The sequence below is a fragment of the Lampetra planeri genome, chromosome 2 (assembly GCF_965212315.1).
Source record: "Lampetra planeri chromosome 2, kcLamPlan1.2.h2, whole genome shotgun sequence".
Taxonomy (NCBI): Eukaryota; Metazoa; Chordata; class Hyperoartia; order Petromyzontiformes; family Petromyzontidae; genus Lampetra; species Lampetra planeri.
The window spans coordinates 19,022,730-19,037,830 of NC_136108.1; the positions used below are offsets into that span (position 1 = coordinate 19,022,730).

General features: G+C 41.6%; 1 protein-coding gene and 1 long non-coding RNA gene across 11 annotated transcripts; both read left to right on the forward strand.

The window, feature by feature from the left end:
* The first annotated feature begins 3,513 nt into the window (after nucleotides 1-3,513).
* On the forward strand, nucleotides 3,514-14,394 carry LOC144729363 (transformer-2 protein homolog beta-like). Of its 10 annotated transcripts, none has more exons than XM_078609582.1 (8): nucleotides 3,514-3,663; nucleotides 9,895-10,040; nucleotides 10,806-10,947; nucleotides 11,341-11,529; nucleotides 12,367-12,482; nucleotides 12,751-12,960; nucleotides 13,106-13,170; nucleotides 13,295-14,394. In XM_078609582.1, exons 1-8 carry the CDS (start codon nucleotides 3,628-3,630, stop codon nucleotides 13,303-13,305), a joined length of 915 nt encoding a protein of 304 aa, XP_078465708.1. In that variant the 5' UTR covers nucleotides 3,514-3,627; the 3' UTR covers nucleotides 13,306-14,394. The 10 variants fall into 10 exon arrangements, with proteins under 10 accessions (XP_078465708.1, XP_078465734.1, XP_078465696.1 ...); XM_078609608.1 differs by having other exon boundaries at nucleotides 13,109-13,170; XM_078609570.1 differs by having other exon boundaries at nucleotides 12,367-12,481; nucleotides 12,747-12,960.
* Nucleotides 7,729-9,391, forward strand: LOC144729402 (uncharacterized). Its single transcript, XR_013587702.1, has 2 exons — nucleotides 7,729-7,804; nucleotides 9,341-9,391. It is a non-coding gene; the product is annotated as an uncharacterized LOC144729402 (long non-coding RNA).
* Nucleotides 14,395-15,101: the final 707 nt, after the last annotated feature.

Sequence of the window (15,101 nt, forward strand, 5' to 3'; positions counted from 1 at the left end):
AAAAATAGCATAACTTACTTTTTTTCAACAAAAATATCAGAGGCCATGTAAAAAAATGCCAATGAACAGAAGTGAAAAAGAAATGAATTTAGATACCGTTAATGCATTGGTGATTGGTTTCCATTTTGTGCAGTGAATGGTGTATGTCCTAACTATGTAATAATCATCCTGGCAGCTTTACTGAAAGGGGGAAGGTCTCCAAAATAGTTACTAAGTCGTAAACATGTTATCATTGATCACAATCGTCAACGATGGAATGTTTTGTCTCTGATGTGGCGGAAGAGCTGCAATATCTGAAACCAAAACTGCCGAATTCGAAAATTTGGCAGCCAATCAACATGCATTTAATCCAGAAAGAAAACACAGCAAGATTACAATCGTGTGGTAGTAGTTTAATTCGCACACTGCGAATCCAAAGTAAATGGGCTAACGTGCAACAATTAGTGCAACTAATAAAATCAATGCACTTGACATACGCATACAAAGACAAAGATCCCCCTTATAGCCTGAACAGACTGTTGGGGCAAGTGCTGTTATAGAGCATCTATGGTGTGGCCAACACCACGCCCGACCACCTTTGTCTCCACAGTGGCGATATGTTTTACACACCGCACCAGGTACTCATCTTGAGGCTGAGTCGACCTAGGGGGAGGCCTAGGGCCGGTTCAGATAATCGCCACTGGTATTGACCGTGAACCGGACTCAAACTCGGGTCGTCAGATTCACAGCACAGCGCGCTAATCGCTACACTACCGCTCCCCAGCACCACATACACACAGTAGAAACCACAGTATGTGTGGCAATTGCTTCGATAAGTTCAACCTTGAAACTGTGTTCTTGGTTCTTTCGGTAAATTCACGTAGAAGGGAAAATAATAAAATAATAAAAATTAAACATAATACAATACAATTCTCAAGTGAGAATTGTATTTTATTATGTTTTATTTTTTTTTCTCAAATGAGAATTGTATTTTATTGTTTTATTTTTATTTCTCAAATGAGAAGTGTATTTTATAATTTTTTTATTATTTCCGTTCTACGTGACTTTACCGAAAGAACCAAGAAGATGAATCCCTGCAGTCACGAAAGCTTTAAATCGGATCTTTAAACTGTGAGCAAAGTTTAAAATGATTGTGATTTTCTGCTAAATCTAGAATCTGCAGACTATTGCGCCCCCTATAGAGAGAGAGAGCACGATTCCGAAATTGCCATGGTCGGTCTAAGCTTCTCCGTGCTGAGAGGGCATTTTTTGTTGTTGGGGGGGGGGGTGGTCTACTCTTCCACGCTGAGATAAGAGATGGAAATATTCAGAAATGTGTATTCGGGTGCTGGGATTGAACCGCTGGGATCGGAATTGCAAGACCAACGGTGCTCGCCACGTGTACCGACCGCTGGCACCCAGTAAACATTGAACCCTGGGGTCAGCGGTTCCACACGACACATGCCAATGTCGCATGTTCACCACGGTGTCGCTCCTTATAAGGCTTATATAGATTTTAAAAAATAAACTCAAACATCTTCTTGGTTCTTTCGGTAAAGTCACAATTATTTTATTATGTTTTATTTTTATTATTTTTATTATTTCCCTTCTACGTGACTTTACCGAAAGAACCAAGAAGATGAATCCCTGCAGTCACGAAAACTTTAAATAGAAATTTAAACTCAAACATATTCGCAAATACGTGGCCTTAAAATTGTACGTGATTTGCACAAATGCACTGAGCCCTGGCTTCGCAGTGCTCTGCAGAAGGGGCATTTCCCGAAACGTCGCCCATTATATGTTTTCCTCTTAAGGGCCACAGTGTTATTGACGAATTTGTAGAGTAGTTTGATTTATTATAGTGTCTGTGCATGTGCAGCAACGCAGCAGCAACAGCAGTAGCATCAACCACCGAATACTTAGTTTCATCTTTTATTAGCAATAACGAAACACGTCTCTGTTATTAAACTCATCAATCGTCTCTACCCCAGGGCTCGGTAACCTTTCAAAGAAGAAGATACTGTATTTGTAAACGTTTTTGTCTTTGAGCAGAACAGCTTGAGAGCTGCATCACACACAGAAGTACTCGTACACAAACATAGCAGTGGGTCGATGGGACTTAACAATAACCACACATTGTGACTTAAAACAAAACTGGATTAAACGGGGTCTATTTCGTCCCCTTCCCCCACCCACATCTTAGTTATTCTTTACCAATGCGGGTTTACTGTTGAACATTTTGCTGTGACCACTGACACATTCCCGAGTTACCCAATTCCCTGCAATATTTTATCAATCAATAATCTTTACGTTAAATTAAAGAAATAAACGTCTGCCCACAGGGGGAAAGAAGACATAACGCGGCGATTTCATAATTAGATTTATTTATACTGAAGGAGGAATCCGATGAGCTATAAAGTTCTTCACCCTACAGATGCCCATTAAGGGTAATAACGTTAGTAAAATTATATTAGTGAAAAGTACAAGGCAACCATATCACCCGAAAAAATAAAAAATTAACCCGTAAAAACAAAGTTTTTCACTATAAATCCTTTATATGCGTGGCGGCTAGAGCCATCTCGTCCTCTGGCTTGAGATGGCTGCCACCTATGGGTCAGATGATTGCCTGCCACCATTAAGCAATTGGTAATTAAATATTTAAAAAACAAATCCCTAAAAAGTGTAAAGTTATGGAAAAAAAAATTCACGAAAATAAATTGTCACGCACAACGAGTCTGTGTGCAAAATGTCAGCTCGATTGGATCACGGGAAGTGGGTTAAAAAAACGACCGAAAGATTTGCACGGTCGTAAGCGCGCAAGCAAGCAAGCAAGTGAACTTAATATAAAGGATTTAAAAATACAACTAAACCATCCCCATCCTTCGAGGCAAAGCCCATTCAAGGTATTAACTTTTTTTTCAGAAGCAACCTGGCCACGAATGATAGCTCAACAAAGTGCGGCGTTTCATTCGCACATTTATAGCAGCAACATAATCTCAAGGATCTCAATGCGTGCTCCTAAATGTGTAGGGAGGACCCGGCTGATTGATGCTGGTTGTAATTTACTGTCCAATTGTGAACGTCTAATTGGCACGCGTTATTTGCGCGGACAAAACCTCTTATTAATTGGCGATCTAGCCCAGAAGCAGCTCTAATTATTATTACTGCTGACAATACATGGGGTGGGGTGGGGGAGCTTTGTCTTTGTGTTCCCCCAACTAAGATGGCTGCCAGATTTACATAGCACGGGGGTGGGGAGCTTTGTCTTTGTGTACCCCCACCTAAGATGGCTGCCATATTTACATAGCACAGGGGTGGGGGAGCTTTGTCTTTGTGTACCCCCAACTAAGATGGCTGCCAGATTTACATAGCACGGGGGTGGGGGAACTTTGTCTTTGTGTGCCCCCCACCTAAGATGGCTGCCAGATTTACATACCACGGGGTGGGGGCACGGGGGAAGCTCGGGGAGGGGGGGGGCTCTAGCGGATGTGACGTCAGCAGGGGGACTCGAAGACCCGGATGCTCGCACATCTGCCGCCATTTTGTGAGTCGTGATCGCCGCCATAGCAGCCACGGCGTCTACGCGGTTCGCGATTTAAACAAAACAACAATTATAACAACACCCGCCCTAGGGCCAGAGATTAAACAATGAGCGACGTGGAGGAAGGAGGATACGACGGCGGGGTAAATATCCCTGCGGTTTTTGTTGTTTTGTATTTACACCACACAGACAGACGGGACTGGTGGGGTTATTGTTGTTGCAGGCCCAGTAGCGATGAGTGGATCCTGAGTTTGGCCTAGCGGAGCGGACCAGCTGAGCCCGGGGGATCCGCGTAGCCTCATCCCAACATCGCCTCATGGTCACACCACCTCATCCCAACATCACCTCATCTCAACATCAGCTCATCGCTAACATCGCCTCATCTCAACATCACCTCATGGTAACATCACTTCATCGCCTCATCCCAACGCTGCCTCATCGCCACATCATCGCTAACATCGCCACATCCCAACATCACCTCATCGCCACATCGCTAACATCGCCTCATCCCAACATCGCCTCGTCGCTAACATCACCTCATCGCCTCATCCCAACATCTCATCTCACTTCAAACACCCGAGATATTAGGGCTGAACGATTTGGGGGAAATATCTAATTGCGATTTTTCTGACATTGCGATTTGATTTGCGATTATAATTTTTAAAGTCAAGCTTCAGTTCAACATTCACTGTGTAATAGATTTAGAACGTGATGGAGCATTACCACATGATATCAAAATATGGGCTGCTCTATACGAATTCGAGGATGAGAATTAAAAAATATGATTACGTCCAACAATTATTTGTTAATTTGTTTGAATTTAAATGGAACAATCAAACAATTGTTAAGTAAAGTTATCATAAAACAATTCCAATAAGAAAGTAATAGGACTTTGAAAATCGCAGCCTTTGCGATTTGCTAATCGCATTCTTTCATTTTGAGATTTCGATTAAAATTGATTAATCGTTGAGCCCTACGTGATATCGGCAAATTCCTCGCTTCCATCTCGTCGTATTTAGTCTCATCATCACTCATCGTCACACTTGTCCGTCTCTTTACCCTTTCGTCCACATACCCCATCTCATTTCATCTCCCCGTCGACACGGTTTCACTCCATATCGTTTCCCTTGTGCTTCTAGATTTGAAGCTTTCGTGACTGCAATGATTCATACTCGTAGGTTTTTTCGGTAAAGTCACGTATGAAAATAAATAATACAAATCTTACATTAAATAATAAATCACGACGTTTCGGGGGCAACACAAGTCTCCGTCATCAGGTGGGACCGTCACAGCTAAATTTACTGTATCAAGTGATGACATCGCATTCACTTTCTATTATTTATTATTATTTTACCTACGTGACTTTACCGAAAAGAACCTAAGATCCCTTGTGCTTTGCTGTCCTCCCCTCTTCTCTGCGTCTGGCCTCGCGCATGAAGCCGCTTGCTGATGCCTCTTATTCTCCCCGAAGCTCCTTTTGCATTCTCGTTGCTCAGCTATCGTCCTCTCGTCTTGAACGTCGTCTCCCTTGCGAAGAAGTCTGGATGCTTGCGGGGCCACCAGCGTACTGTCATGAGGTCTCAACTGCAGTGTATGTGACAGTGTTATGGTTGTATAAAATAAAACTTCTAGTACACGCGTGCCACTTAGAGATTACACCTTGTTCCTCGAGTTTAGATAGTACGTGATTGATGAATGGATTTTCTCCCGGACTTTTAATTTGTTTTGCCCTGCGAGTTCGTGGACTGCGTTAGGTCGACAGCGTCTAAGCAGGTCACCGAAGTCGGTTGTCGCCGCTGTTGCGAATACTCAGAACACCGAATTCTGGAAGGTTTCATAAAACTATGGGGATTTACAATGCACCATATCATTTCCACTAAACCGATATTTATGGGGAAATATAAAAAATATATTTCCGCGGACAATCCCTCCCCCACTTGTGGTGACATCGCATTCACTTCTCCAAATACCGGTTGCAACTGAATGATTCATATTACCGGAACATACAAACAATTTTTACGCAGATTTAAGGGTATTTTTCAGTGGGGGCATTATAGATGTTGGGATAGTTTAGTCAGGGTAGTTTACAAAATAATGTTTTTTGTCATAAGTAAAAATATTAATGTAAGTCCGCATCAACCTGCGTTGGCATCAGCCCACTCGAGTTGGGGGGGGGGCTTCGCGGACCACTGGTACCGGGACCATACTTTTTTAGATAAACCACTGCACTAGAACAACGTGTTTAGTAGTGTACACATTGATTGGTGTGGGAGCCACATCTCAGCGCGTTCCAAGAAAACGCGCTTCCAATCTTCTTGATTGAATTGCGCTTACGACCGCGATTTTACGTTTCACTTGGAGCTCTTTAAAAAAACAAGATTTCCACGGTACCACGTGGCATCTTGGACGCTTGCAGGCGCGAGTTTTGCGTTCTCGAGGAAAAATCCTGGTAATTCAAATTATTGAATAAGTGCCGTGCTAAATGTGGCCGATCTGTGTTGAGCAGCCGTATGCTTTGTTAGGCGTTTATATTCAGTCTTGAGTAGCTCGTGGTCAATCTTTCCCATTCGACCCCGACGTCTATAAGCGAGCCTTGTTCACCCTGATTCATTCCCGCCCGGCGCGTTCCCTTGACCGCTGACCGCTGCCCCCCTTTGCCGCTTCTCACCTAACGCCACTAACCAGGCAACTCGCCGGCCACTAACGTTGACGCCACTCTTGTGTACTCGGGCACCACTCGCTCACATTCACCAGGCACCACACTCGCGTATGTCTAATGAGGTATCCGTCTATAGGACGAGGGGGGGGTGTGTGCCTTGTGGAGCACTGTTTAAGGCACCAATGATACACAATAGTGCAGTGGCGTGCTGCTCAGTCTACTCACAACCACTTTAATGTACAATTTAGCACGCGCTGTCCAGTATGGTATACACGATTGTAATGGGGAGTTTTATCCGCACCGCTCATTGCAATTTGCAAGTCGGATGGGGTTTTTTTTATTAAGTTAAATCGATCATACATGTCTCAGTTCAACCCCGTCGATCCCTGGAATGTTACGGTTAGTGGGAAAAATTCGCCGGATCATGTGTGATGAAAATGTTACTCCAGATATTAAGATACTTGTATAAGATTACAGTCCTAGCTTTTTACTTGCCATGTCTACCACGTGTTATAATTTATCAGCCACAATTTGTGTCCACTACTGAATGAAGGCCTCTCCCAGACCGGCTCACAGTCGGACACGATCTGAATCCATCTCAACACTGGGCTTAACGCATGTCAGTCATAACTAGCAATTTCCACTCGATTGTAATCCGTCATCAACGATAAATATTAGCAGAATATAAACATAACTTGCAATGTTGTGTACTGTATTGAACTGCATTTATGTCAACTTAAAAGCAATACATGCTCACCATCTTGTACCTCTGCTGATTACAACTGGCGATCTAATTTAGGTTTAAAATTTACAGTGCTACTGAATTAAATAACAGCGTATAGTGTTTTTATTTTGCTTACTACTTGCGGTATGAAGATGAACATTTATTGGGCAGGTGTAACGTGTTTTGCACGGTCTTTAATATTCACCTTATCTGTGTTAGCATTAGCACGGTTGGTGACGTACAGTGCTAAAGAAGTTCAGCATACATAAACCATTGGAGAAATTACATGCATGCGTTTCTAGCGTTATGCCATAAATTGGATGAATTAAAACGGGTTTAAGAACTTTGGTTCTGTAGGAATTGTTCACAAGCCGTTTTCCCCCCATCACTCGGCTTTCCCCCATAGTCCTTGAAAGAAAGAACGTGAATGCATCTATGACTTCACCTTACCCCTTCCCACAGGTTTATCGGCATTCTCACATCAAAATAAGAACTTAAGTACGTCTAAACCGGACGTAACAGATCATTTTTATTGTAACAAATATCCAAAACAATTCGCTTATTTGGGAATTGCACGCCACCGGCCTTTTAGTTCGGTTTCAGTGTTTTTTTTAGATTTTTTATTTTATTTGACACTATCAAAATAATATCAATGTGTAGTAATTGATTGTGACAACGATTTTATCCATTTCTTTTGTATTTCATTTCTCCATGTAATTTTTTTCCAAGTCTGATAATGGGTGCATTGTCATATTCCACGAAAAATGAATTGCCAGTTTTACACAATTCTTGCTGCTCGTACGTAATTTGCGATAGTTTCCTTCACAACGTTTTTGTCATTGCCAACCCCAGTTGCTGTTGGTGAGCAGCAATGACGTGGACTGAGGCTGCAAATAGCCAGGTTTTCTATTGCCCTCTCCCCGATGTAGAATGCTTGTCACGGCAATGTTTGAAGGCTGGCGGCACCAGCGGCTGGGCCGTAATTTATACTGCCCACTGCGTGGTGGGAGGGGGGGGTCAAAACCTGCGCCTCCTGAGCCGTATGCAGCTCGGTGATGTTATTAAGGGACCCACCGTCTCGTAATTCATGTGCATTGCGGCTCTTGAAATATAGATTTTTTTTTTTACCGAATTCGAATAAAATGGCTGAGTTATTTGGGTTGCTGACCCCTGCTCCATAGCAACATGTTGCTAGGATTACTCGTTTGTTTTTAGGCTACACGTGAAGCCCTTGGAAAGGGAAAATAGAGATGATAGTCCCATCTCGGTGGGTAAAAACGCTTGGAACCTTAGGGGGATGGGCAAGGATGGGTTCCTCAAGTGAAAATTAACGTGGACAATTAGCGTAGTTTGACACGGTTAATGTTAAAAACTACACAAGAATATCTCGATTTGAAGCTTTCGTCACTGCAGGAATCCATACTCTTTGGTTCTTTCGGTAAAGTCACGTAGGTAGAAAAACTAATAGATCACGACGTTTCAGTCGCCACACAAGCAATCGTCTTCAGGTGGGAGAGAGGAGACGATTGCTTGTGTGGCGATCGAAACGTCGTGATCTGTTATTTTTTCTACCTACGTGACTTTACCGAAAGAACCAAAGAGTATGCACAAGAATAGTTTACTTATAAAAACATTCTAATCGACTTCAGTAGAGGTGTTTTTTTCTTGTTTAGTGAAAACCGTTGCATTAACCTTGTGTGCAGTGAAACTTCGCAAAGCCAGACCGATTGGGGACAACATTCAAGTTGTAGGACACGCACGGCATTCTTCAAATGATTAATAATGTGCAAACTTGCCAAGTTGTTTACATTCACACAAGACATTACAATGATCTTATCATCATGTGAATGACACAAAATATCACTACGAAAGCAGAGGTGAATGGATAGCTGGCATCCAAGTGTACAGGTGCTCCTAATGCCATACACTAGATACGTACAGCACGTGTATCTCGCTCTGGAATTGCTAGTGCATACGTCTGCTGTGAGTCTTAATTCGCCTGATGTGTTTTGGTTATTTTTTTGTAGCTTAATTTAGTTATTTATTTTAGAGGGCCTGGCTTACCCTGAATTCTGTGTTTCTCATGCCCAGCTTAGAGGTGTTATTGTATGCCATATATTTGTTAATTTGAAGGCTTCGTGCTAATTCTGAAGCACCTGATAATTATGGCAGAGAGTGGCCCTCGAAATTTCCCTGTACAATTCCACTTGGGAAAACCTGAAGTGGACGAATGCAATGCCTCAGAAATTGTGGTAATGCCTAACTAGAAGATATGTTAAGCGTTTGATGCGGATATGCTGTAAACTACAAAATATTGTATTGTTTTTTTGTATTAAGTCAGATTGTATTGAACGATTTTGAATATATTTTGCAAATGTTTAATTGTGAACTTTGTTAAACATGTACTTGATGGTGTTAAATATGTTTTCCCCATAAGGTTATTGGAAGGAATAGAAACCAGAAAATGTGGACCAAGATTAAAGAAAAAGAATATCAGAAGTTAGAAAAGGGAAAAAAAGAACTCAGTTGAAGCTGAAATCAAAAGAAACTGAAGAATTTGGCCACTAGAAGTTGTAAATGCATGGGGTTAAGCAGAAGAGCAAAGAAGGGTTCAAGGGTTCGAAAAAAGAAAATTGAATGTATAAGAAATTGTCAAGAATCATGGGGTAAGCCTCTCCACCAGTTTAGAGACACGAAACATGCCTGTAATTGTAAAGGGAGAATTCTATTTTAAACTAATATTAAACAAATTTGATATATTCTGTTGGTGAAATTGATAATAAGATATTGCCTTTTAAATTAAAAAAACAAGTAGCTTTGTGCATGTACATTTTTATCAGGACCGGAGCACTTGTGGATGTGTAAACTATGCTTTACAGTTGTGTCCACAATTGTCCTAGACGGTGTACAAGTGAAGGGGAAAGTGACTGGTGATTTGCTCCTTACCGTTTGTTTGAGAGTTTTTCAAATGGTGTTTGGTGTGTATCTCAGCAGGCCTCTCACTCCAAGTCGGGGAGCCACAGTTCGGCAGCAACGCAACCGTTGGAGAACGAAGGCGGCCACTCGGGGTCTCGCACGGGCTCTCGCCACTCACGCTCCCACTCTCATTCCAACTCTCGCTCAAATTCTAAATCCAGGCGAGGAACTGTGTTGTTGCACTGCTCAGCTACTTTTGTCCAAAAGTAACATGAGATTATATATAAACAGGGGCCATGTGTGTGTTGCACATGGCTGTAATTCAGCACTGCACATGCGAGGATTGGAAGGTCATGTACATTTATGAAACTCGCAGACTTGCTTGCCTGCGACATTGCCACGAACTGGCCCGTGCTGGCCATTGAATGTTGGTTATCCCCTTTGTGGGCTTAATGCTAAATTGTCAAAATGGAATTGGCGAATTTTCCTAATGCTGGATGCTCCAGAAAAATGTCTTATTCAATATAACGTGGATAAGTAATGGACATTCCTATTACATTAACTTTCTCTTACATATGGATTGTCTTCTCGGTTCTTTCGGCAAAGTCACGTAGAAGGGAAATAATAAAATAAGGAAAATATTATTTTATTATTATTTCCCTTCTACGTGACGTAGAAGGGAAATAAAAAAGAAAAAAAATATTGTATTATTTCCCTTCTACGTGACTTTACCGAAAGAACCAGGAAGATGAATCCCTGCAGTCACGAAAGCTTCAAATCAAAATTTATATGGATTGTCTTTATTACATTTATAATTTTACCTTAAAATTACGCAGAGTAAATGATGTAGTTGGCAACATCTTGACGTGTTATGTAAAGCCTGTGGCTGTGTACTCGTAAAAACTTTTGTCGTTAAAGAAAGTTTACGGTAAATATATTTTTTTTTATTTAAATCCCGCTTCGGTGTCATCTTGTGGGCCGTGCAGATCACGCTCTCGGCATCGGCATTACTCTCGGTCCCGCTCGCACTCGCGACGCCGCCACTCACGCAGCCGCTCCTACACGCCCGACTACCGGCGCCACAGCCGCTCGCCGATGTCCAACCGGCGCCGCCACCTGGGCTCCCGGGTACGCCCACGTGCACTTTCACGTCTCGTCGTGTTCGTCCGCGTCTATTCCAGGCCCTCATGCGCTTTCGTTACTTTCTTTTGAGACGCGATGTCAAAAAAACTGCAAGCGCATGTATGAAGTGATATATGCTGTAGTCATTTGTAAACAATGTTGCGGATTGAGTAAATGTGATCTTTAGCTTTGTAAATATATGAATTAGTGATTTGTTTTAAGTACCATGATATTGATTTGCAGTTATGGACAACCCTTATATTCATTGCAATGCAATCATGCACCGAAAATGAAAAACTGCTCTAAGCTATGCAAATGTGGCTTATGGCTTTTTTGTGAGTTGTGTTTCTGCTGCTGCTCGTTTTATGCGAGCGTTAATCTTTGTGTGTGTGCGTGCAGGTGAACCCAGACCCAAGTTGTTGCCTGGGAGTATTTGGGCTGAGCCTGCACACAGGGGAGAAGGACCTGAAGGAAGTGTTCTCGCGCTATGGCCCAGTCCAGAGCGTGAATGTGGTGTACGACCAGCAATCGGGCCGCTCTCGGGGGTTTGCCTTCGTGTACTTTGATAATTCAGAGGATGCTAAAGAGGTTAGTCTCATTTTTATAAGCACCAATGTTTAAAACGATTTAGTCTTGTTTTCTTATGCGGTAGCATCTAGACATTTAATTTTTTAAGTGAAAGGAGCTATACATGCTCCCCCAAATCAGCTTTTTGTGAACAATTTTTCAGTGTCTTGGAAGGTTTATGTGGATGTGACGTTTTAAAAATATACTGAATTGTACTAACTTTGGGCCAACTCTAAGCAACAGATTAAAATGCCTCGAGTAAATGTATTAAATGGATGTAACTGGTATAAATATAGAATTAAATCGCTATTGAATTAATTTGTAATTGAAAAATATCCAAACAGGAGACAAAGTTATAAAGCAAAGAGCATATTTTTTAAAACCACATGACATGTTAAGGAAGAGTAAGTATAGCAAGCAACAGGTGCAAAGCTGAAGATTGGAAAACTAAAGCGATTGGGAAAAGAATGAGTAAAATCTTGAAAATGTGATCTAAAGCAGTGGGGGGAGCATGGATGCTGCAAAAAAGGAGGGCGATGATAATTGGCAATTCACAAATGGTATGTCTTAAGAAGGATGGAACCCCATAACTAGTAATGGAGAATCTTTACATAATTGGACGCATTTTATGCACATCACTTTGAAAAAAATTATAGGCTAAGAATTTAAACGATATGAATACAGAGGAAGTTACCCCATAATGCCTGGGCTTCATGCTATCGGTTTTTTTTAAATGACTGACTTTGAGTGTGGAGCCATAGTTTCTTGTTGGTAGGTGTGCTGCCATGAATGGGTTGTGTTGGTGCGTTCCAATGTAAAGACATGCGCAGTGTTAAAGTGTGTACATTGTTTCTCCAGGCAAAGGAAAGGGCTAATGGCATGGAGTTGGATGGGCGGTACATACGAGTGGACTTCTCAATTACTAAGCGTGCCCACACACCTACCCCGGGCATCTACATGGGACGCCCTACCTTGTAAGTGTAAACCGCTGCACTCCTGAAATGTAACAGCCACTGTTTAAAAGTTATTTTACCGGAAGCACTCAATAATTCTAAATGTTAAAAAGTACAAAATCTACTTTATATGTATACACTTTGTCCGAATAACATTTAAACTTCCACAATGAAGTTGTGTTCAATGTAAAGGCTTGTGTCGTACATTCTGCTTACAATATCTGACCTCTAAAACCATGATTGGCGCAGCATGTTTACATTGCATTTTCCTGTGTTTTCGCCACATGAGTACGAGCAGTCGGCGAGAAGGCCGCGATGGCCGGGAAGGCCGAGAAGGCCGCGAAGGCAGAGACAACTTCTACGAACGTGGCTGCGACCGCGGCTATGACCGCAACTATGACCGTGGGTACGATCGGGGAGGCTACGAACGAGGCGGCGGGTACGACCGAGGAGGTTACGACCGTGGCTACGATGACGGATACAGATACGACCGTTACAGGTGCTTTACGCAACACGAGTTGATGTTTTCCCACAAATCAAGCACTTGAAAAAAGCGTTGCTTCAAGTTTGTCATTTTAAATGCCACGAGTGTTGTTGGTTGGTGCCTGGTATGTTTTTTTCTTGATTGCTGTTGTATGTCGCAGAAGGCGTTCTCCATCGCCTTACTATCGGGGTGGCTACAGGTCCCGTTCGCGTTCGTACTCTCCACGTGAGTAGACGTCGCCGCAAAGTGTGCGCGCAACAAATGCTTTTTTTGTCGTGACAAGTTACGTATGGAATAATGCCTGTCGTTTTCCGGTCAGCTTGCACACCTTTGATTTTTCTCATTGCAGGTCGTTACTGAAAAGGCATTTTGGTATGAAGTGCCAGGAAAAACGGAAGAAGGAGAGTGTACCCGAGTCTGAAACTTTAATTTGTTTTTTTAAGTACATGACTTGTATTGTTTTTCAAGTGGCATACATGTTGAGTTGTAGCTTAGGTTATTTTTTTTCTAAATTGTGATCATTTGGTTTGCAGGTTTAAAGTAAATAACCCTGTTTCAGGAAACTAATGGTAATATGTAGCTTTGCATGGTTAAGCAAATTCAAATTCTCCAGTGTAATTTGGTTTTCTTGATAAGAGATTCCGTCATCCAGTTTCAGGGTATTTGTGTATTAGTCTTGTTCATTGTTAATGTGCTGCTGGGCTATTTTCACTAATAATCTTGCAGTTTTAATAGTTTAGATTGACCTGATTAATCACCAATTTTACGCCCACACAGTATCATCAACCCATAACTATCGCACTGAGATATGTGAAATAAACTTTGCTCAGAAGGTCGTTGTCTGAAATTGTAAAACATCGTATGACCTGTTGATGTAAATCCCTTGGTGGTATGCTTGTTTTAAGAGATACCTTATCCTCCGGGCAGCATACAGCATTTCCCCCTGGTTTTTGCCGAAAGTTGAGTACTCCAATCAAGATAAAAATTCTCACCCGTTAAGATGTGAATCTACTCTTTAACTATATCAATTGGCATCGGACCCAACATTATTTACTTAAAAATATGGTTTTGTTTTATAAATACAATGTACATCACTTGGCAGTTAAAATAATTGTGAAATGTGCATTTTTGTATCGAGGCTTAACATCGTTTCAATGATTTGACTCCAGTTCTGTCAATTCTGAGGATCATGGATATTAAGAGTACCATATTTTTAAGTGCATGGTTTTTTATTTTATTTAATTGAAATGTATACCAATTAAAAAATAATTCATACAATACCTAAACAATTCTGTCAGTGCAACAATTATACAAAAAAATCGTTGTGCAAAAATCGGTTTGCCATTCCATTGCAGAAAGCAATAACTGATTGTCACCAGTTCATCAGGTGTTTGAAGTATCAATATTTGTATATAAACGTGTAATGCATATAAACTTACATTTGAAATACATGACTTCTTGAAACCTTTTATTGTGAACACAAGTATGCAGTAGGCACTTTTAGCTGTAAAATTTGATTATTTATGCACGTATATGAAACTGTCCCTTTTCGGGTCTCCTGGGTGATGCCATTAAAATCGATACTAACAGGCTGTACTTTTACATTATCCTACCGTGGCACTTGGGTCTTCCTCAGTTTCAAGCCACTGACTAAGACAGTCCAGTGCTTGGCATGATAAACCTACCCTCCATGCTGCAACCATCACAACCTGTTTCTAATTGCATTCACAATACAGTCTTGCCACACCCTTCAAAGTTTTGTTCTGCCATTAACTTTCAAGACTTCCAGGTTCATTTATTGAAATAACCACTTTCCTAAACTGCTCAAAGATAGTACAACAAACATTAAAACTGAGACATCACTATCCTGTCAAAACAGGTCTTGACCACCGTACAGTACTATACACATTGTCAGGTACCTCCGATTATCACGTTTGGCTACGTACGGTGCGAAAGTAGTTAAACAGCTAACTGAAGATTTGAAGAAAAATAATCAATCTGCTCCATCGAGAAAAGTTTCTAGCCAGGCAAAACGGATGTACGCAGTCAATGGGTACGGAGAAGAGGATCAACAGTGGTCAATGTTAAAGTTGGAGGTGATTTTATTAATGGGGAACGAGAGAACAACTGATATTCGAACACTAGAGAGTGGCTTT

What these genes read in the sequence shown, in the direction of transcription:
- LOC144729363 (XM_078609570.1), top strand. Translation starts at nt 3,628, where the DNA reads ATGAGCGACGTGGAGGAAGGAGGATACGACGGCGGG. An exon ending in GCCGCCACCTGGGCTCCCGG is followed by an intron (nt 10,948 to 11,340) that starts GTACGCCCACGT and finishes GTGTGCGTGCAG; the next exon opens with GTGAACCCAGACCCAAGTTG. An exon ending in ATTCAGAGGATGCTAAAGAG is followed by an intron (nt 11,530 to 12,366) that starts GTTAGTCTCATT and finishes TTGTTTCTCCAG; the next exon opens with GCAAAGGAAAGGGCTAATGG.